Source organism: Hirundo rustica, chromosome 1 (assembly GCF_015227805.2).
Source record: "Hirundo rustica isolate bHirRus1 chromosome 1, bHirRus1.pri.v3, whole genome shotgun sequence".
In the NCBI taxonomy this organism is placed as follows: Eukaryota; Metazoa; Chordata; class Aves; order Passeriformes; family Hirundinidae; genus Hirundo; species Hirundo rustica.
In genome coordinates this window covers 105,939,212-105,956,410 of record NC_053450.1, presented here as the reverse complement: position 1 = coordinate 105,956,410, position 17,199 = coordinate 105,939,212, and the positions used below count along the sequence as shown (strand labels likewise).

Below are 17,199 nucleotides of genomic sequence, written 5' to 3'. Positions count from 1 at the left end.
AGGGGTTAACTATTGCTCTTTGAATGCCAACCAGTTTCCCACCTTGAACTTTGTGCGAGCTGTAACTGATTTATAAGACACTGCACATAAATTGACTTTTGAAGTGGCATTTATGGCAAAAGAAAGGCATCTAATCACCCTTGAAAGGAGAGGTGAAAGGAGAAAATGCCATACTGACATTGAGGGACACCAAAGCAAACACCTGCAAATATAGTCTGTCAAACTCCAAACCAGTTACAGAAGAATTACTGATGGCCTGAATTTCCTCACTGCCCTGTGCCTAAGATTTTCCACTGGTCAGTTTTAGCCTGCTCCTCAGCTGCATTGTTATTTGCTGCCTTTGGTTAGCTCCCACATGCCAGACTGGGCACCCATCCCCATCTGCTAATTCGGAATAACGTAGAGGTGGAACTGGCCTTCTCAGATGAGTCATAAATAGGTTTGTTTGAATATCAGGCACTGGTGCATCACCTGCCTCATCTGAAACAGAATGGTCTTTCAAAGAATGGTACTTGCAGCTCTTCAGACCAGGTTTTCTTTTTGTTCGTTTGAAAATTTCATATCGTCCTGGAATAGGATGCGAGTTTACAAGTACTGTTGTAAAAATATTTGGGTCATAAATTTCCCTGAAGAAATGTAATGTTTTTCCATTTAATTTAATAACTTCTTGTGGGCCTGTAGAATGAAGAGATTCCCCAGTGTCCTATGCATTCCTTGACATGTATATAAGGCAACATGCTTTCCTAGGGGAGTGTTTTTTGGAAAAGTGACCTTCTGCTAGGAGAAAAAAACAACAACACAATTAAAAGAAACAATGGAAGTCACACCAGTTTCCTTACTGAGGTGAAAAACCAAGCAGTGGAAAACATAAGCTGTATTTACTTTAACATATTGGACTTTGAGAATCACGTGGAAAACTCATTGATATGGTAGAATTGCATATTAGGATGTCTCTGGAGAAAGATGTGATTGAGTGATTAAAATTTGCAAGAAAATATATTAATCAGTTACATTAGAGCATTCAGTACAGAAGAATGAAGGCTGTCTGGGCATAACCAAACAGCCATGGGAATCATGGTCCCTAGTCTGCCACTGCTTCTTGTCTGATTTTAGAGGAGTTACTTATGTCTCAGCTAAGTAGTGCAGAGACAGCTGAGCGCCAGAAGCAGCACAGGAGTTTCCACGTGCAAATGTCAGGTGTTAGAGCGCTGTGAGTATTCCCTGGCCATTCCCAGAGCAAGTACACCCATCCTGAAGCCATGCCACGGCTCTCATTAGCAAGCTGCTGCATATGATCCCTTTCACAGCTATCAAGTTCAGTGATCAGTCTTTGGGGAGACTTTTAGGGTACCTTCAGGGGTTATCAGCCAAGTGACATCCTGAAAGCAGTGGTTATAAAATGTTTCTAGCTTTTTACAAAAAATAATAAGAAAGATCTTTCCTCTCTTACATGTTAATGCCAGGATCAAACACAAGCTGACCTTTATCTCTAAGCCTTTTTTTTTTTTTTTTTTTTTTTTTTTTTTTTTCCTGTTGGCAGAAGTGACTGCTGTTTACTACTTCAGAATAGTAACAGTGAGACACATCAATTAGTGTCTTGTGGATTGCTTGGAGGTGCTGAGATGAGAAGTAGCTACAGAAATGAGTAGAATGTCTTTTTCTTTAGAATTGTATGACACTGAGAGGGTTTTCTGGAAACAGTCATGGTGGATGCTTCTTCCCAAATTACCACAAATACACCACCTTCCAAATTTTCTTTCAGTAATACATATTTTCCAAAACTTGGAATATCTCTTGCACAGAAAATTCAATGTGATCTATTTGACAAGCATCTCAGATATGAAGTAGTTAACATTTTCATAGTCATAAGTCTAAAATCTTCAGTCCATATTTCATAAATGCACAAATAATATAGGAAAGCTCTAAAAGAGAATGCATCCTCTCTTTTTCACTCTAAAAAACCAGCTTTAATTTTAGAATCGTCTGGAAATTTTGACCAGAGATGGAAGCCCTGCCTTACAGAAAAATTAGTATTTTATTCAAACTACCACCTTTCTAAGCAATCCTAGCTGTTGTCAGCTGACCAGCCAGCTATGAAAATAATGGATAGATTTACTGGTGCATGTAAAAATTGAGGCTTCAGGTAATTCTACATCTCTGTCAACTGTTCCAGACATGGTGAGAACTACAAGCCTGCCAGAGGACTTGCTTGATAAATGGAATAGCTAAAGTCTTCAGCCACATTCTTAGTAAGCATTTTCATCCCTGCTTTTTCTTGATAGCCTTCCTTATCAGCTGTTTGGAAAAGCTATTTCTGAATCAAAGAAACATGGTCTTCCCTTCTTTCCTCTATTCCCCCCTCCTCAGAGATGGCAATCTGATGTTTTGCTGAAGGCACATGAAGTTACTCTTCAGATACTGCAAATGTCACCTCTTTTTCATATGAATCTGGAGAGTTAGAAAATCTGTACGATTATTAAACCCTAAGACAATGTAAGACTAAGAATTATTAGATTCAAGACAGCATGCAGTAAAATAATTTGAGTGCTCCTAGTAACAACTTTTGTGCTCAGAATAAAACATGCAAACTTCTTTCCAAAGACTTGGAGGTAAGAATTTTAATAGACTGAATGATTTATTCCCTAATGCACTCACCAAGTGCAGCAAAATACTGGATACTATAGAACCTTTAGGTTTCTGGTCTATAAAGCTAAGCTTATACATCATTAGCCATGTATTACAGGTACACACAGGTATTTCACATGTAAGGGAAAAAAGAATTTGTACATGCAGGATGCTAATTTTAACATTTTCCTTTTGGAATGGTAAAAACAAAAGAATTGAGAACAGGCTTTGTAGGAAGTCCTCCTTCTCCAGTGAGAACTGTACCTGCATGAGAAGGCAATGACAGACAGAAGCAATCTACTGGGCAAAGCACAACAGCTTTCAGTGAATATGTGATGATGGCCATTATTCAATCAACTTTTAATACAAAATAGCTGTTCTATTAGAGAATGTGATGGGTAGCTAAAAAGCAGCTTGCCAAAGAAAGATCCTTCAGAGTTTGGGGATAATTCTGTAATTTTTGTTCCTATTAAGGAACAAAACCCCAAATTTTTGTTCCTATTAAGGAACCAATTCACGTGTTAATTTTACAGGACTTCTATACAAAGGAGATAAGCTTAAGAAGCAGCAGAGTTGACTGTAGAGTCAGGTAAGGTACTCCTGAAATACTGAAATTTTACTCTTAATTTAAATGAATTCCAGATAACCATAAGTGCAGATTAGAAAAAAAAAACAAACTAAAAAATATGTAAAACAAACATTCATTAATAAATGTGTAATTTAGAAGAGAGAATGGGTTTCTCTTTATTACTGAACCCACAGTATTCAGCACTTTTTCATTTGTGACCTGTAGAACACTTAAGTCACAGACAGGCCTTCTCCTGGGGCTCTGAAAATTTCAAACAATATTTTCCAGAGAAAAAGGGTAGAGGTGAATGCAATTTCATCGAATGAACTGCTTTGTACTTTTTAGCGAATACAGTCTGCATAGTTCTTACACTTGTTTTACATCTTTTCTTAAAGATGATATTTCAACTTCTTCCGTCAGAAATTTATAATCTAAAGTTTAGATTCAGGGACATGAAGCAAAGGTTAAATTTATGCATATGCCAGGTCTCAACAAAGTCAGCAAATCTCAAGCATATGTTTAAAATTAAAGTACTCCGACCACACTGCCACTTTCTTGAACTCTTACATCTATTCAGCAAGACACTGCAGCATGATTATTATTTACCCTGAGCTGAGCTTAAATGAATTTTATTTGCTGCCAAGTCACCTCTATATACCGACAGTGTCACTTTTTAGCTAAGTGAACAACACCTAATTGTTGGTCTGATTGCTGTGGCTGAGAACACCATAAAGTAGAAGAGCAAGAAGCTCTGAAGTTGCCCACCTCAGCTGACTGTAAGTACTACTTAAATTCAAAGGGAAATTAGAAATAGCTGCCACTTTATTATTAAAAGGCTTTGCCCCATGGAAAAGCAAATAAGACTATTCCCTGTGACTCCATAAGAGCTATTTTGATTCACACGAGTTGCAGATTAGAGAAATTGGATTAAGCAATGTGAACTAAATTCATTGTAGAAAGAAAGAAAAATATGTCACCCAAATAGAACTTGGCATTTTATTCTTACCTGGAGGGAAAAATTTAAACACATTTTCAAAGAGCCTCTTGGTGATTTCTAAATTTCTGCATTCTGATTTGTGTGTTTAAACTTTGGGAAGTGTTGAAAATAGATCTTTGCTTTCAAATTAGATGTAAGCATGTAAATCATGTTGTAAATCATAAAAATGTAGATTATTTAGGGTCCACAAGCCAACTGCTTCTCTTTCAACATTAATGACTCACTGACTTTTGTGCATCAACATTTAGATCTGGGTCCTTGGCATCCATGAGTAGCTCCTGCAGCAAAAGGAAGCACACATGCTTTTCCCAGTGCCCCAGTGCTGGAGTGCGGGGAGGCTGTAATGCGCTGCTAGAGGCTGTAATAACAACCACACATAGCACAGGGGGCCTCTCCCCACTCCCGTTTATGGCAGCGTCAGGGGAGAACAAAGGAGACACAGAACATCTTTCCCCCTAATTCAACTGCTTCAACTCCACTAAGCAGAATTCAGGCACAGCGGAGGATTTCAGCACCTTCCTTGAAAGTTTGCCCCTGGGCCATTAAAAATGGTTTGAGTAATAAAATTGACTTGGCTCTCGGTGTCATTATACCCTCTTTTTCAGATCAGCGATTTTATTAACAGATAATGCTGATAAAGATTTATTTTTATGAGTTTTTTTATGGCTTTTAAATATCATATGCAAGTTTTCAGCTCTTTGGCTCTTTGCAGTGCTGATTAGGATGGTGTCTCGTTCTTCCCTCTTTCCCCTGTTTCCAAAGCAACCATGAAGTAAAATAGAAAAGCACATAGAGCTGAAGACATAATTTTAAAGAAATAATTCTGACATGCAATTTTGAAAACCCTTTTCAGGTCAGTGTCATTTTTGTAATTGATGTTACCAGTTTTATTCTTCTTTGTATTTTCCCCTCAATAAACAATTCAAATATACTTCAAGCACTCCTTTCACAAAAGCCAACTTGAAAACGTGTCAAGCGCCTTCATTTGTGAGTTTTTCCAGGATTTAGAGAGCTTACACATTTTACTAAATGGTACATATTTTTTGAAACTTTCTATTCAACGTAATACTTCAACTGCCAAGAATAGTAATAGGAAGCCTATACTTACATTTCAGCTCCAGTTTGATGAAGTCAGTGTTCCCCAGATTCTCAAGAAACACCCCATCTGAGGCCGATGTTTTGAAGTAGAAAGAGATGTCTGCACTGGTTTCCCCTTGGAAGGTGGAGAAATGGAGGTAAGATGATGAAGTAACGAAAGAAGCCGCGTTCCAGTAATTCCCTGCAGAGGACAGACAGGAAAGACTTGTTTCAGTGCTCCCTTGAAGCTGTTGGAAAAGTTGAAGATTTTAAGGTCTATCTACGCTACAGTGCTGTCTGTGCTGAAGAAAGAGCTCCAAGCACCTTGATTCTTGCTACCTCCATTTTGTTTTCCTGGGCACGGCATGTCAAGTTTCAGAAGACAGAGCATGTTAATGGTAAATTTATTTTCAAGCTCTTAATTTATCATATTCAGTCATACTCAAATGTTGTTATTATATGATTTTTATGGTAACACTGAACTCATGCAAGATCAGACAGAGGGGCAAAACACTTTTGGCATCTTTTGGCATCTGCCTCACATCAGGCATGGGTTTTGCTTTCAAATATTTCTTCATGTGTGACTTACCTGTCTTCAAAATTATTCTACGCAACTACTCTAAATGCAGCTGTGTCTATTAGAAATTAATTAATTTAAATTAATTTAAATCACAGGGAAAATCCAGTAAATGAAGCCAATCAATACAGACACAATTGACATATGCACCTAATAGTCCCCCAGTATAATTCCCACTGGAAAAATATAACTAATAACATCCAAGAACTATTACTGTACTTTAGCTAGAATGACAGTCAAATTCAGTGCGAGGTAGCATTACAATGCAAAAAAAAATGTCATAAGATATAAGAGCAGATAAGATCCTCTTAATAAGAAGATCATAAGTTCCATAAGAGAAGGCTTTGGGGTGACCTAATTGCTGTCTACCAGTACCTGAAGGGGGGTACAAGAAAGATGGAGAGGGACTTACAAGAGCATGCAGAAACAGAGCAAGGGGGAATGGCTTCAAACTGATAGCCAGTAGGTTTAGGTTAGACATTAAAAAGAAATTCTTTGCTGTAAGGGTGGTGAGGCACTGGAAGAGGTTGCCCAGAGGATGCCCCATCCCTGGAAGTGTTCAAGGCCAGGCTGGATGGGGCTCTGAGCAACCTGGTCTAGTGTAAGGGTGTCCCTGTCCAGAGCAGGGATGCTGGAACTACACAGTCTTTAAGGTTTCTTCCAACCCAGGCCATGCTATAATGATTTTATGATATAGGTGATATAGGTGATAGAGCTAGCCAATGAGAGGCTGTAAGAGCTCATTCTAGTTTCATCAGAATGCTTATGTATCCAGTTTCAGGAATTTGTTAGAATACCACTCATGATGTCATCACAGCTGAGTCCTTAGTGTTCCACCTAATAAACACAATAATAAACTACTTTCCATTCCAGTTAAAAGTTCCAGATATGGGTTTTCCATTTTTTGATTACTGAAGTAGGTGATAATGCTATTACTTGGCTGGTTAGCTCAGGATGAATATGAATGAGGACGGCTGAAGCTTCAGAAGATCAGCTATGATGATATATTTCACCACTGGCCCACACCCATGTCAGAAGTTTTATCATTTGAGTAATTATTAATTTCTATTCAAATTTAAATTGAACATCTGAATTAACAGATGTTTTTAGGTATAAATACATGCATACTATTGCTTTCCCTAGTGCTGTTCCATACCCTCCATTTAATTCTGCCTCTCTCGAGGACGCAGGATATTTGGAAAAAGGAGCCACTTTCCATTTACTTCAATGCATCCCAGGAGGAAAGTCGCAATTGAGATTTTGTGTGTGTGTATGTGTTAATGCACATTTGAGCAGTGAAAATGAGAAGAAATAGGCATTCATGAAACAGGTTAGGCTAGATCAGCTAGTTTTCAACATGTATTACTATTTACCCCACTTATAAAACCAGTAATTTCCAGATTGAATGTTACTGATGATTTCTATAGAAATGCCAATAATCTTCATATCATAAAACTGCTTGGGCAAGAAATATCTGCTCATTACTTGCAAGGTTGTTCTCTGAAAAGATGTCTAGAGCCAAAGCAGCACAGATAAAAAAGGTCTTGAATTTTATCTTTATTTGTGGTCTCAGATCTCTTTCTCTCTTACTTTTCAAAGTGCTCTCTCAATATTAGGGTTGCTTGCAGTCTAGATGCATGAGTGTTTTGTCAATAATTTGTTAATACAGGGTCCAGATAGACTCTGTATATGCTTTTCCACTTGCAGATATACCTAGACATCTCTGGTTTTGCTGGGACCTACAGCAATACTAGCTGCTGGCAGACCCTCAAAAAAGATTTTACTTCATTTGCTGAATAAACTCACATGAAATAAGTGAGACTCAGACAAAGAGTCAGGAATATGTTAACACAGTCTCTGTTCAGGAGCTAATTTACCTGCCCTGAACAACCTTGCAAGAAATGCTTGCAAGTCTTTGTAAATTAAAAAAGTATTTTAGATCCCTAGCTTTACATTCCTTGAATATTACCAAACTTGTTTGCTGAAAAACACATGACAAGTAAAATTGCTGCGAACATGAGAGCTATAAAATTCAAGTACTACTGGAGACAAATCTCTCTTCAGTGAGAAAGTTTTCCCAGCCACCTCACTTCACCAAATGAGACCAATACAGTATATTATTATAATTAATATTGCAATAAAGGAAATAAGACCAGGAGCTGTTGTATGAAACAGCTATATATTCTGAATTATTGTATTTACATATTTTTAATTATCTTGCAAACTTGAAATCATTAAATGCAATTTGACATAGACTTTGTCTGCAATGCTGGGACACTGTGGGTTAAATCCTTAACAATGAGAGTGCATAACAAAAGTGGTGGTTTGCCTTTACAGGGCAATAATTTTCAGTAATGTAAGTGATTGGACATTTCAGAGTTTTTAGGACTGGTATTTTTTGTGGGTTTATCCAGCAAGGTCCAGCCCGATAGCAAAGATTTCACACCTTTACCACAGCACACTTACAAGGACTGCTGCTTCTGAGTGGGACAGCAGGGTGGGTTCAGATGGAACCTTCATCACCTTCTCACAGAAACAAAATGAATCAAATTTTATTTAGAGATACAGCCAACCTGCAGAAGAGGTCCACCACTAAGGATTTTTCAATTAATTCAAAATGCTATGATTTGACTTTGTAGAAAACCTTGGCTGCAGATGGTATTGGTGAGAGGATAAATACAAACAATGCAGACACAATGGGACAATCTGCACCTTGAGAAAGACATTTTCAAAGACTGTTCATGAGAAATTCCTATGAAGATAAAATCATGTTTATTGCATTCTAGTGTACATTCATCTCAAAGCACTTTCAGGGAAAAAAAGGCTTTTTATTACGAGTACAATAGGAATGTTTTGCTAAACATAAATAATGATTTTTATCATAAAATGATATCTTTTGATAAGAAACAGGCTCCCTAAGGAAATACTGTATAAAAATCCACTTTACACACATTATTACAGTTTCTTGCTAGGAACTTTTATCAGTCCCTATGCTTCAACATTTCTTTGGTACATTGTCATCTTTCCTCAAGTGGTTTGAATACATTGATCCTACAGACATTTTTCTCCCACTTTAGGCTGACAAGCTGTAGATGGGGAAAACTGGGACTGGAACTTAAACCACAGAGTAGAGGTATGGCAGCAGGAATATCAGACAGAAGGTAGGAAAGGGAGTTTATTTAGAAAGAACACTATAAATGATAAGTTTTAAAATTACAAAAATACCACAGTCTAAGGATGATTTTTTTCCCTGCATTATCTGAAATATGACATTATAATTTTACTTTCTTTGTAACCTCAACTATAATTCTGTAATGAAGATCACAGCTCTGTTGTGCAGTTCGGTTGTTTTAAACTCGCTTAGTGCTTAAATTTGATTTAAACCAGTTAAACATGTACAGAGCATGCTGCTGTCATGGAAGCACAAATACAAATCAATCAAGACACCAGACAAGCCTTTTCAGTTGTTTGCAATTCGAGATAAATGTGGAGACTCCCAAGACATGGCTGCGTTTCTCAGAAAATTGCATGTTTCTTGGTGATGGCAGTAAGCCTTAGGATGCAGGGCATGCGGAGGGAGGCAAGGGAATTGCTGACCACAGCAGCAGAGGAAATTGATGTTTGCCAGGATCCAAGTAGGAATCACAGCTGTAGTTGAGACAGAGGTGCTTCAAAGCACCAAGTAACACTTTGTGATTCTGTTTTCAATTTGTGTCAAGGTTGCTCACAGCTCTGTTTCTCTGCTGCGAAAATTAATATCCAACTCGTTAAGCTCCTGCAAAACACTCTTACTGCTTTCTCATTAGTTTGCCTAACCTTGAGTTACACTGTTATTTGTAATTTGAATGGTACAAAAGTATCTCTTCTACTGCTACATAAAGACTTAGCCTCAGACAAAATGCCTCGCTCTAATTGCAAAGGTATAATTTTTACAAGAACAGCGATAGTCTGTAGCCACAAGAAACCACCCCTACCACAAAAGTTAATGAGAAGGGACATCTTAAATCTCAGGTAAAAAGCTGAACTAAGACTTGAAGATTTTTCCCATGAGGTCCCATCTCAGCAAGAAGGAAGGAGACCCACAGTACCGACAGGGACAAACACACATTGTCCTGAGTTATGCAACATGAACAGGCGTATTTTAATGTGTGGCAGCTCTGTAACTTGAAAACATAGAGTCACTGGCCTTATAGTAATCAGCCTTTCAGCTTTTTCTTTGCAATATTTTTGTTCAGAGCTCCCTTGCTGACTCCCATCAATATCTTCTTTCTTAGCATGATTGAAATTCATGCTTTAACACCATCAATTTCACTTTTACATTTAAACCCCATTGAAATGGATAATGGCAATACCAGAACTGTAAAAGACATCAGTGCTTTTTGCCCTGCTAGGCAATCGCACTAGAGAACGAATGCTGCAGTGTCAGGCATCTCTTATGTATTACAATAGACCAAAAACCTCCAGGGCCCTCATCTGCAGCAAAACAGATTTTCTATCAAAACCATTATGTGAATAAAATGTAAGAATAGTCTTCTATTTCAGAGGAGATGGATGTGTGAATGGAAAACTGTTCTGTGGCACAAAGTAATGGATTGAGATTATCCATACAATTATGCTGAACAAATCAAGTTGGTGGGGTTTTTTTCCTTTCTCCTTTTTCCATTCAGAGAGAGGAACCTATGCATGCACACAGAGCAGTTTGGGTATCAGTACAGCAACAATCACACCTTAGACTCAAGTCTTCAGATCCATTTCAGAGTGGAACTGGCTGTAATGAAAACCAAATTTGCTGTTGGACTTTCTACCTGAAAAGTCAAAGAAAATTGGCAGTGTTTCTTGCACTGAGTTGCACTTTATTGTGAAAGATGTAACCATGAGCTCAAAGCAAGGCAGGCACTTTTCTGTCATCAGCACTAATCTTAGGGGAGCTGAGAACGCAGCTTCAGTCTGAGCTGGAGTGGGGGGGTGTATTGGGGCAGAGGAGAGCAAGGATGGCAAGTCGTCAGAATTCTCTCCTTTGCTGGGAGGACTACAATGCCGGTGGCTTCTTCCTGACTGAAATATCTGCTTGGTGTCATTTTTCATTGCACTAACATGCTTTTAAACCTTTGTTTTTCTCTAGTCTACAACTCCATGCCATGTCTACTATGTTTTACTCAACTATATTTACTATATTTAATGCATGTATAATTTGCTACGTATGGTGATTTTTGCATGTCTTTGATTTGTTTGGTATCCCTAGAATCAGTTTTGACCAGCCTCAGTCCTGAATTTATTTGCTTGTTGGTGAGTTGCTCAGAACCTTGGGGTCCCCTGTATCAGTCAGTGCCTCATCTTGTATCCTCCCGTGCCTGTGTCCAGAATCCCGTGTTCCCATTTTCCAGGACTGCTGAATATATGCCAGTTGTGCATATATTCCCTGCCCACAGCCATTATCCTTACTGTTCCTGCACCTGAGTCGCAGTAACCCCACACACTGCCACAGGCTGGGGGTGTGCAGCTGGAAAGCTGCTCAGGAGAAGGGGATTGGGGGTTGACAGAGAGATGGATAGATGAGCCAGCAGTGTGGCCAGGTGACCAAGGGCATCGTGGCCTGTATCAAGAATAGTGTGGCCAGTAGGAGTAGGAAAGAGATTGTCTCGCCGTACTCATCACTGGTGAGGCTGCACTTTGACCACAGCTCTGTGTCACTCGCTTAAAAAAGGACATTGAGGTGCTGGAGCATATCCAAAGAGGGCAATGGAGGTGGGGAAGGGTCTAGAAAACATGCCTTATGAAGAACAGCTGCAGGAAGTGGGGCTGTTTAGCCTGGAGAAAAGGAGGCTCAGGAGGGACTGCCTGAAGGGAGTTGTAGTGGAGTAGGAGCCAGTCTCTTCTGCCAGATCTTAAAAGAGTGAGAGAAAATGTCATTGAGTTTTGCTTAAGATCAGCTCTTACAAAAGGTGTCTGCATGTGGCACTTGGGGATATGATTTAGGTGATTTAAGCGATTACGGTGCTGCTGGTTTGACAGTTGGACTAGATGGTTGTGAAGGCCTCTTCCAACCTTGATGTTTCGGTGATTATGCTAGTCATCAATATCCCATTCTGCACAAAGTAACTACTTTTTACTATTACCTATATAAAATGGGGTTGTATCATAAGAAGATAAGATAAGGTGAAACAAACTAGCTATAGCACTCCCATCAGGAAAAAAAAAAAAAAAAAAAAAAAAAAAAAAAAAAAAAAAAAGGTGTTTCATCTAAACAAAGTTTTTAGGCAGGGCTCAAAATAGTCCATGCCTGGCAAGTCCTTGCATACTCCCTACCACACCCAAAGATTAACTAGAGATAGCAATAATGTATTTCTTGGGCTATGGGATAAAAAAATATCAAGATCACAGCAGACTATCACTTGAAAAAAAGCATATAAATTGATACTTAATTTAAAAATAAGATGGTAGTATTCTAATTTACTCAATCCAAACCTGAATCAAGAAAAATAAACCAGAAGGAGCTGCTACACATGATGTTGCCTTAATAGCAGAAAAGTCTTTTGACAACACACAGGAAAAATAATCCCCAAGTGAACAGATGGAGAGTGCATTAGCACTGTATAACAGCAAACTGGCTTACCCCCTTTCAGGCTAAATAAAAATATAGGTTAGATTTCAATTTCCAAGCTAAAACTAGCTGTGTATCTTTCAATAAAGTAACAAATGGCTGGAAGTCCAGAACAAAACCTGCTGAGAATATCAATACATATAGAGATGAGCTCAGAGTTAACAAAACAGAAAACTTAGCTCTGCAGTGATTACTGTCATGTTAAAGACAATCCAGATTTTAAAAGATAAATTCTAGGTTGTAGAATTTTTTTTTAGTTTGACCTTTTTATACCTTGACTTTTTTTTTTTTTGCATTGACCATCTAGTCCAAATGCCTGACCACTTTAGGGCTGACCAAAAGTTAAATCATGGCTTTAAGAATGCTGTCCTTAAACACTCGAACACTGACAGGCTCAGGGCATCAAACACCTCTCCAGAAAGCCAGTTCCAGTGCTTAGCCACCTTCCCAGTAAAAAAATGTCCCCTTGTCAAGCAGGAACCTTCCCTAACGGATACGGCTTTTAGCCATTCCCACGTGTCCTGGCACTGGGTACCAGGGAGAAGAGCTCAGCACCTCCCCCCACACTTCTCCTCCTCTGGAAGATGTAGGGAGCAGTGAGATCACCTCTCTTCCTCCCTTGCTCCAAACTACACAAACCCAGCGCCCTCAGCCACTATTCAGAGCACATTCCTGCCAGTCCCTTCCATGCTTTGGTGCCCTCGTCAGAACACATTCAAGGACCTTCACATCCTCCTTCAGTGGCAGGATCTGGAAATGTATTCAGGATGGGACCAACAATGCTGGATACAGCTGGATAATCACCTCTTTAGACCATCAGTCTTGCTGTGTTTGGTGCACTCTAGGTTGATGTTTGCCCACCTGGCTGCCAGGGCACACAGTGCGGACTCCTGCTGAGACTCCTGTGAGCCAGCACTCGCAGAACCCTCTCTGCAGGGCCGCTCTCCAGACACTTCACTTCCAGGGTGCCTGATATTGCTCCTGACATGGGGCAGAATCTGGCATTTTGACTTATTAAATTTCATCCCATTAATCAAAGCCTAATGATCCATTCTCTCAGATCCCTCTGCAAGGGCTCTTGTTCCTCAAAAAGTCAACAGCACCTCCCAGTTTGGTTTAATCAGCAAACTTGCTGATAGTGCATTCAACTACTGCATCCAGATTGTTATATATATATAAATAAATAACTCCTTCAATGTCTATACTACACCTGAAACTCCAAGTAATTCCTCGAGGCTTCTCTTCTGGAAGTCCATTGCATGCAACTTCTCTGAAAGTGACATCCTGAAAAATTTAACTGTCTTCTCATTTGGGTGGTGACATTCCACTGATGCCCTTACTTCCTCCAGTTGTGGGGAGGTTGTTTGGTCTTAATTTACAGATCTTTGCCACCTTTCCTTCTGCATGCCTGCCACTGCGTGCCACTGCGTGCTGTGAAAATTGTTGACCTCATTACAGAACATATCATCTTTTCACATGGGGCCAAGGTCTAAAGCCCCAAACTCCTTCATGCATAACAAGATACTGAGGAGAGAGTAAGTGTTTTTAAAAAATTACAAATGCAGGCAAGCCTTAAATTAGTTATTTTGAAATGGAAGTGTTTCATCCCTATTTGGGAACAACTTGAGTTCTTTGGTCAGCAATGAAGGACATAAAACAACGTTTATTAACATTACAGTAAGATGCATAGCAGTTTATCAGCTGTCATCATAAATTATCTGTTTTCATAAAGATTCTCAAGTGACATAACAGTTACTAGACACTGATCAATGGACATAAACACAGATGCTAGAGTTTGCTTTACTCTACCAGCCACTATATTTGCTGAGTGAGGGGAAAATGCAATCACATTTATCAGTGAAATGTTGGAGTCAATAAAACAGATTCAGTGATGTAGAAATCTTCCCAGCACCTGCTGTGTTTCCTGCAATCATCTTTGGAAGATCATTTTTCAAAACTCTTGCCCCCTGGTCACAACGCCTAATCACGATACATACCCTGTCACTGCTGGCATCATTACTTTCATCCATCTAAAGAATGAAAGGTCCTGATCTGGCCTGGTTTACAACCTGGAGCTGTGTAATGTGTTGATGGAGCTTTAATGATGCATGTAAACTGGTGTCCTTTCAGGGGAATTTTTTTAAACAATAGCTGACCCATAAACACGAGCTTGCTCATCACTGTGCCGCAGTCAAGGCAGTGCATAGGAACCCTACCATGATGCCAGAATGGTAAACATTAAATACAGGAACCTGCTGCTGTCCACAAACCATGTTACTGTGTTTGTCTGATCCTCTGTTGTCCCATAAATATTGGGGGGTGCTTGTAGTTGTGCAAAACAATTGTGAAGCTTTCCATTCCCTCCTGGTAATGCTGCATAATCACCCTATGCTCAGCATGTGTCTGTGCAAGATGGAAGGAAAAGACACAAGGACAATAAAGTAAAAAAATAAGTAATTTTCTCAAGAATCCCTCTGGTACTAAATTTATTCCTTGTGCTGCAGAGGTGAACTGCAGAGAATGGTATTTCTCTGCTCTTCAGATCCTTGACTAGGTATGTGGACAAGGAGATGTAGCTCTAGGGCTCTGTGAGTAAGAGCGATTGCATTGGCCAACACCATGTGGACAACATGATCCAACATCCATTTCTTCTGCCATTCCCATTTGCTCTTCCTGGCATGATGTTATAAAAGATGAATGTGCTGGGTAATCTTCACCCAGCTCTTCCCTTCTACATTTTCTCATTTTCTCTGCTTAGAGTGACATTTTTGTTCCTATTTGTAACTTTAAAATCACTTGTGCTTGGCTGTGGATCTGGACTCAGTGTCCTGGCTCTTTGGTCACTTGATTCGCCCTCCTAGACCAGCTACACTTTCACAACGGAAAATGTTTTTCAGAATTAAAATGTAAGAAGCAATTTAATCTTGATGTAGTATATTAATTATTCTTCATGCCTTTGATTCCATTGTTATTCACAGAGATCATGGAATTATTTTGCTTGATCTGTTACTGGATGGATTTCAGAGACTTCTGAACTAAAGCTGAGAATATTTTAACTCATAAGATATGACTAGGTCCTTTGGTGAATTGTAGTCCTCTAACCCGACAAAACTTACAGCTAAAATAATTTGCTTGAAGTAATCACTTAATTCAGCAGGCGCATTAGTACAAAGGCATACTGTTCTACTGCTTATGTGTAGAAATATACTTTCAATGTCTCCTTTGTTCATGTCCCAGTTTCCAGTTCCCAGAAATTAATAAATACTTCAGATATACATCAAACCTACAATTGAGTAAAACTATCTTCCTTCTTATGGTGCCACACCAGCTTTATGTCACTGTAACATTATTCCAAGTCAAATTTCCCTTTTTCTTTTTAAATTTATTTTGACATGTAGTTTTAATGGACTGTAGCTATTTATACAAGCATTTGCAAAAAAAAAAAAATTAATTATAGAGATGGACATAGTGTTTCAAATTCAAACAGCTAAGAGCTTAACACCTCCATGGTCTCCCAGTCCTATACTGCTCTAGGAACTGAGAAGAACCACGGCAGTCCATGTTATGGTACCATTCCACCCCAGACACTGGTGCCTTGGCTAGAACATCTGCTCTACTGTGTGCTGTGGCCCTGGAAATGCTGCTTGATATGCCTATATTGATATAGATTTTCCCCCTTCTGACTTTGACAAAAATGTCTTTGAAAAGTAATTTTACAGTTCATTTCTATATCATCTATGGCAGAGAAACTTTGCACATGACTGCATTCGAGCATTTATTCCATTCCCTACCTGTTCCTTATCTTTAAAATAACTCATTAAGACTATCACTATGTTGAAATATTTTCCTGTGATCTCACTATCTCAGCAGTGTTCTAAATCCAAGAACACACAGAAAGAATACCTATAAAATTTAAATTCAAAAATAAAAGTTTCTTAGCCTTAACATTACCATTAATGCCACTTGTAATATTGTTACCAGAAAGTGCAGTTATATGGGCAAAGGTGGGCTCCCTGTAGAAAGGGGGATTTACTGCAGGAACTGCAGCTCTCCCTCTTCTAACTGGCATTGGCTACTCATACTTCAAATTCCACATGGGTGATGCAAGCAAATATATGTAGTGTAATAGCAAATCTAAACCAGAATGCTAATGAAAACCTTTTAGATTAAATAGGTCGAAAATATGGAGTGAGAAAAATCTATTGAACTCCTGTTGCAGCATAGCGGTAACATCACTGAGATCAAGAATCTTAAACATATATGTATGTTAAAATGGCTTTTAATGAATTTAATGACTATTAAACCACTCAGAGTTTACAGATACCTAACAAAGACTTATACATACTGCATCCTAATAAAAAAATACCAGCTTTACCATCAAAATAAAATCTAGCACAAATAACCCTTGCTAAAGGTTTAACTTCCCCAGAGACCCCCTTCCAACTTCACTATTCTGTGAAAGTATGAACATGTCTCTGGCTTGCATAAAAATTACAAGGAAAATCAATTTCATACAAAAATTGAAAGGAAATCAGTATTTTGGAGGTGAAATGGTTTGTGGAAGCAAAACACAACTCTGCATCTACAGGAGAAAGGATTCTGACCTCTTGCAAATCACTTAGACATAGCTCTACTGTTCATGGCACTACACTCAATTCACACAAATCCAAGAATATTTACTCAGTTTTTACTTCCCAAATCTTTTCCATCTCAGCGAAAAGACCATGCAGTGAAAGAGAAAAGGGTATGAAAAG

At 38.8% G+C, this 17,199-nt stretch overlaps 1 protein-coding gene across 1 annotated transcript in view; it reads right to left on the bottom strand.

Moving 5' to 3' along the window:
* Window positions 1-17,199, bottom strand: part of CNTNAP2 (contactin associated protein 2) — a 770,772-nt gene that overhangs the window by 107,051 nt on the left and 646,522 nt on the right. Inside the window, exon 16 of the mRNA XM_040057848.2 lies at window positions 5,299-5,469. Coding sequence (XP_039913782.1) covers window positions 5,299-5,469 — 171 coding nt within the window. The remainder of the gene's footprint in view (window positions 1-5,298; window positions 5,470-17,199) is intronic.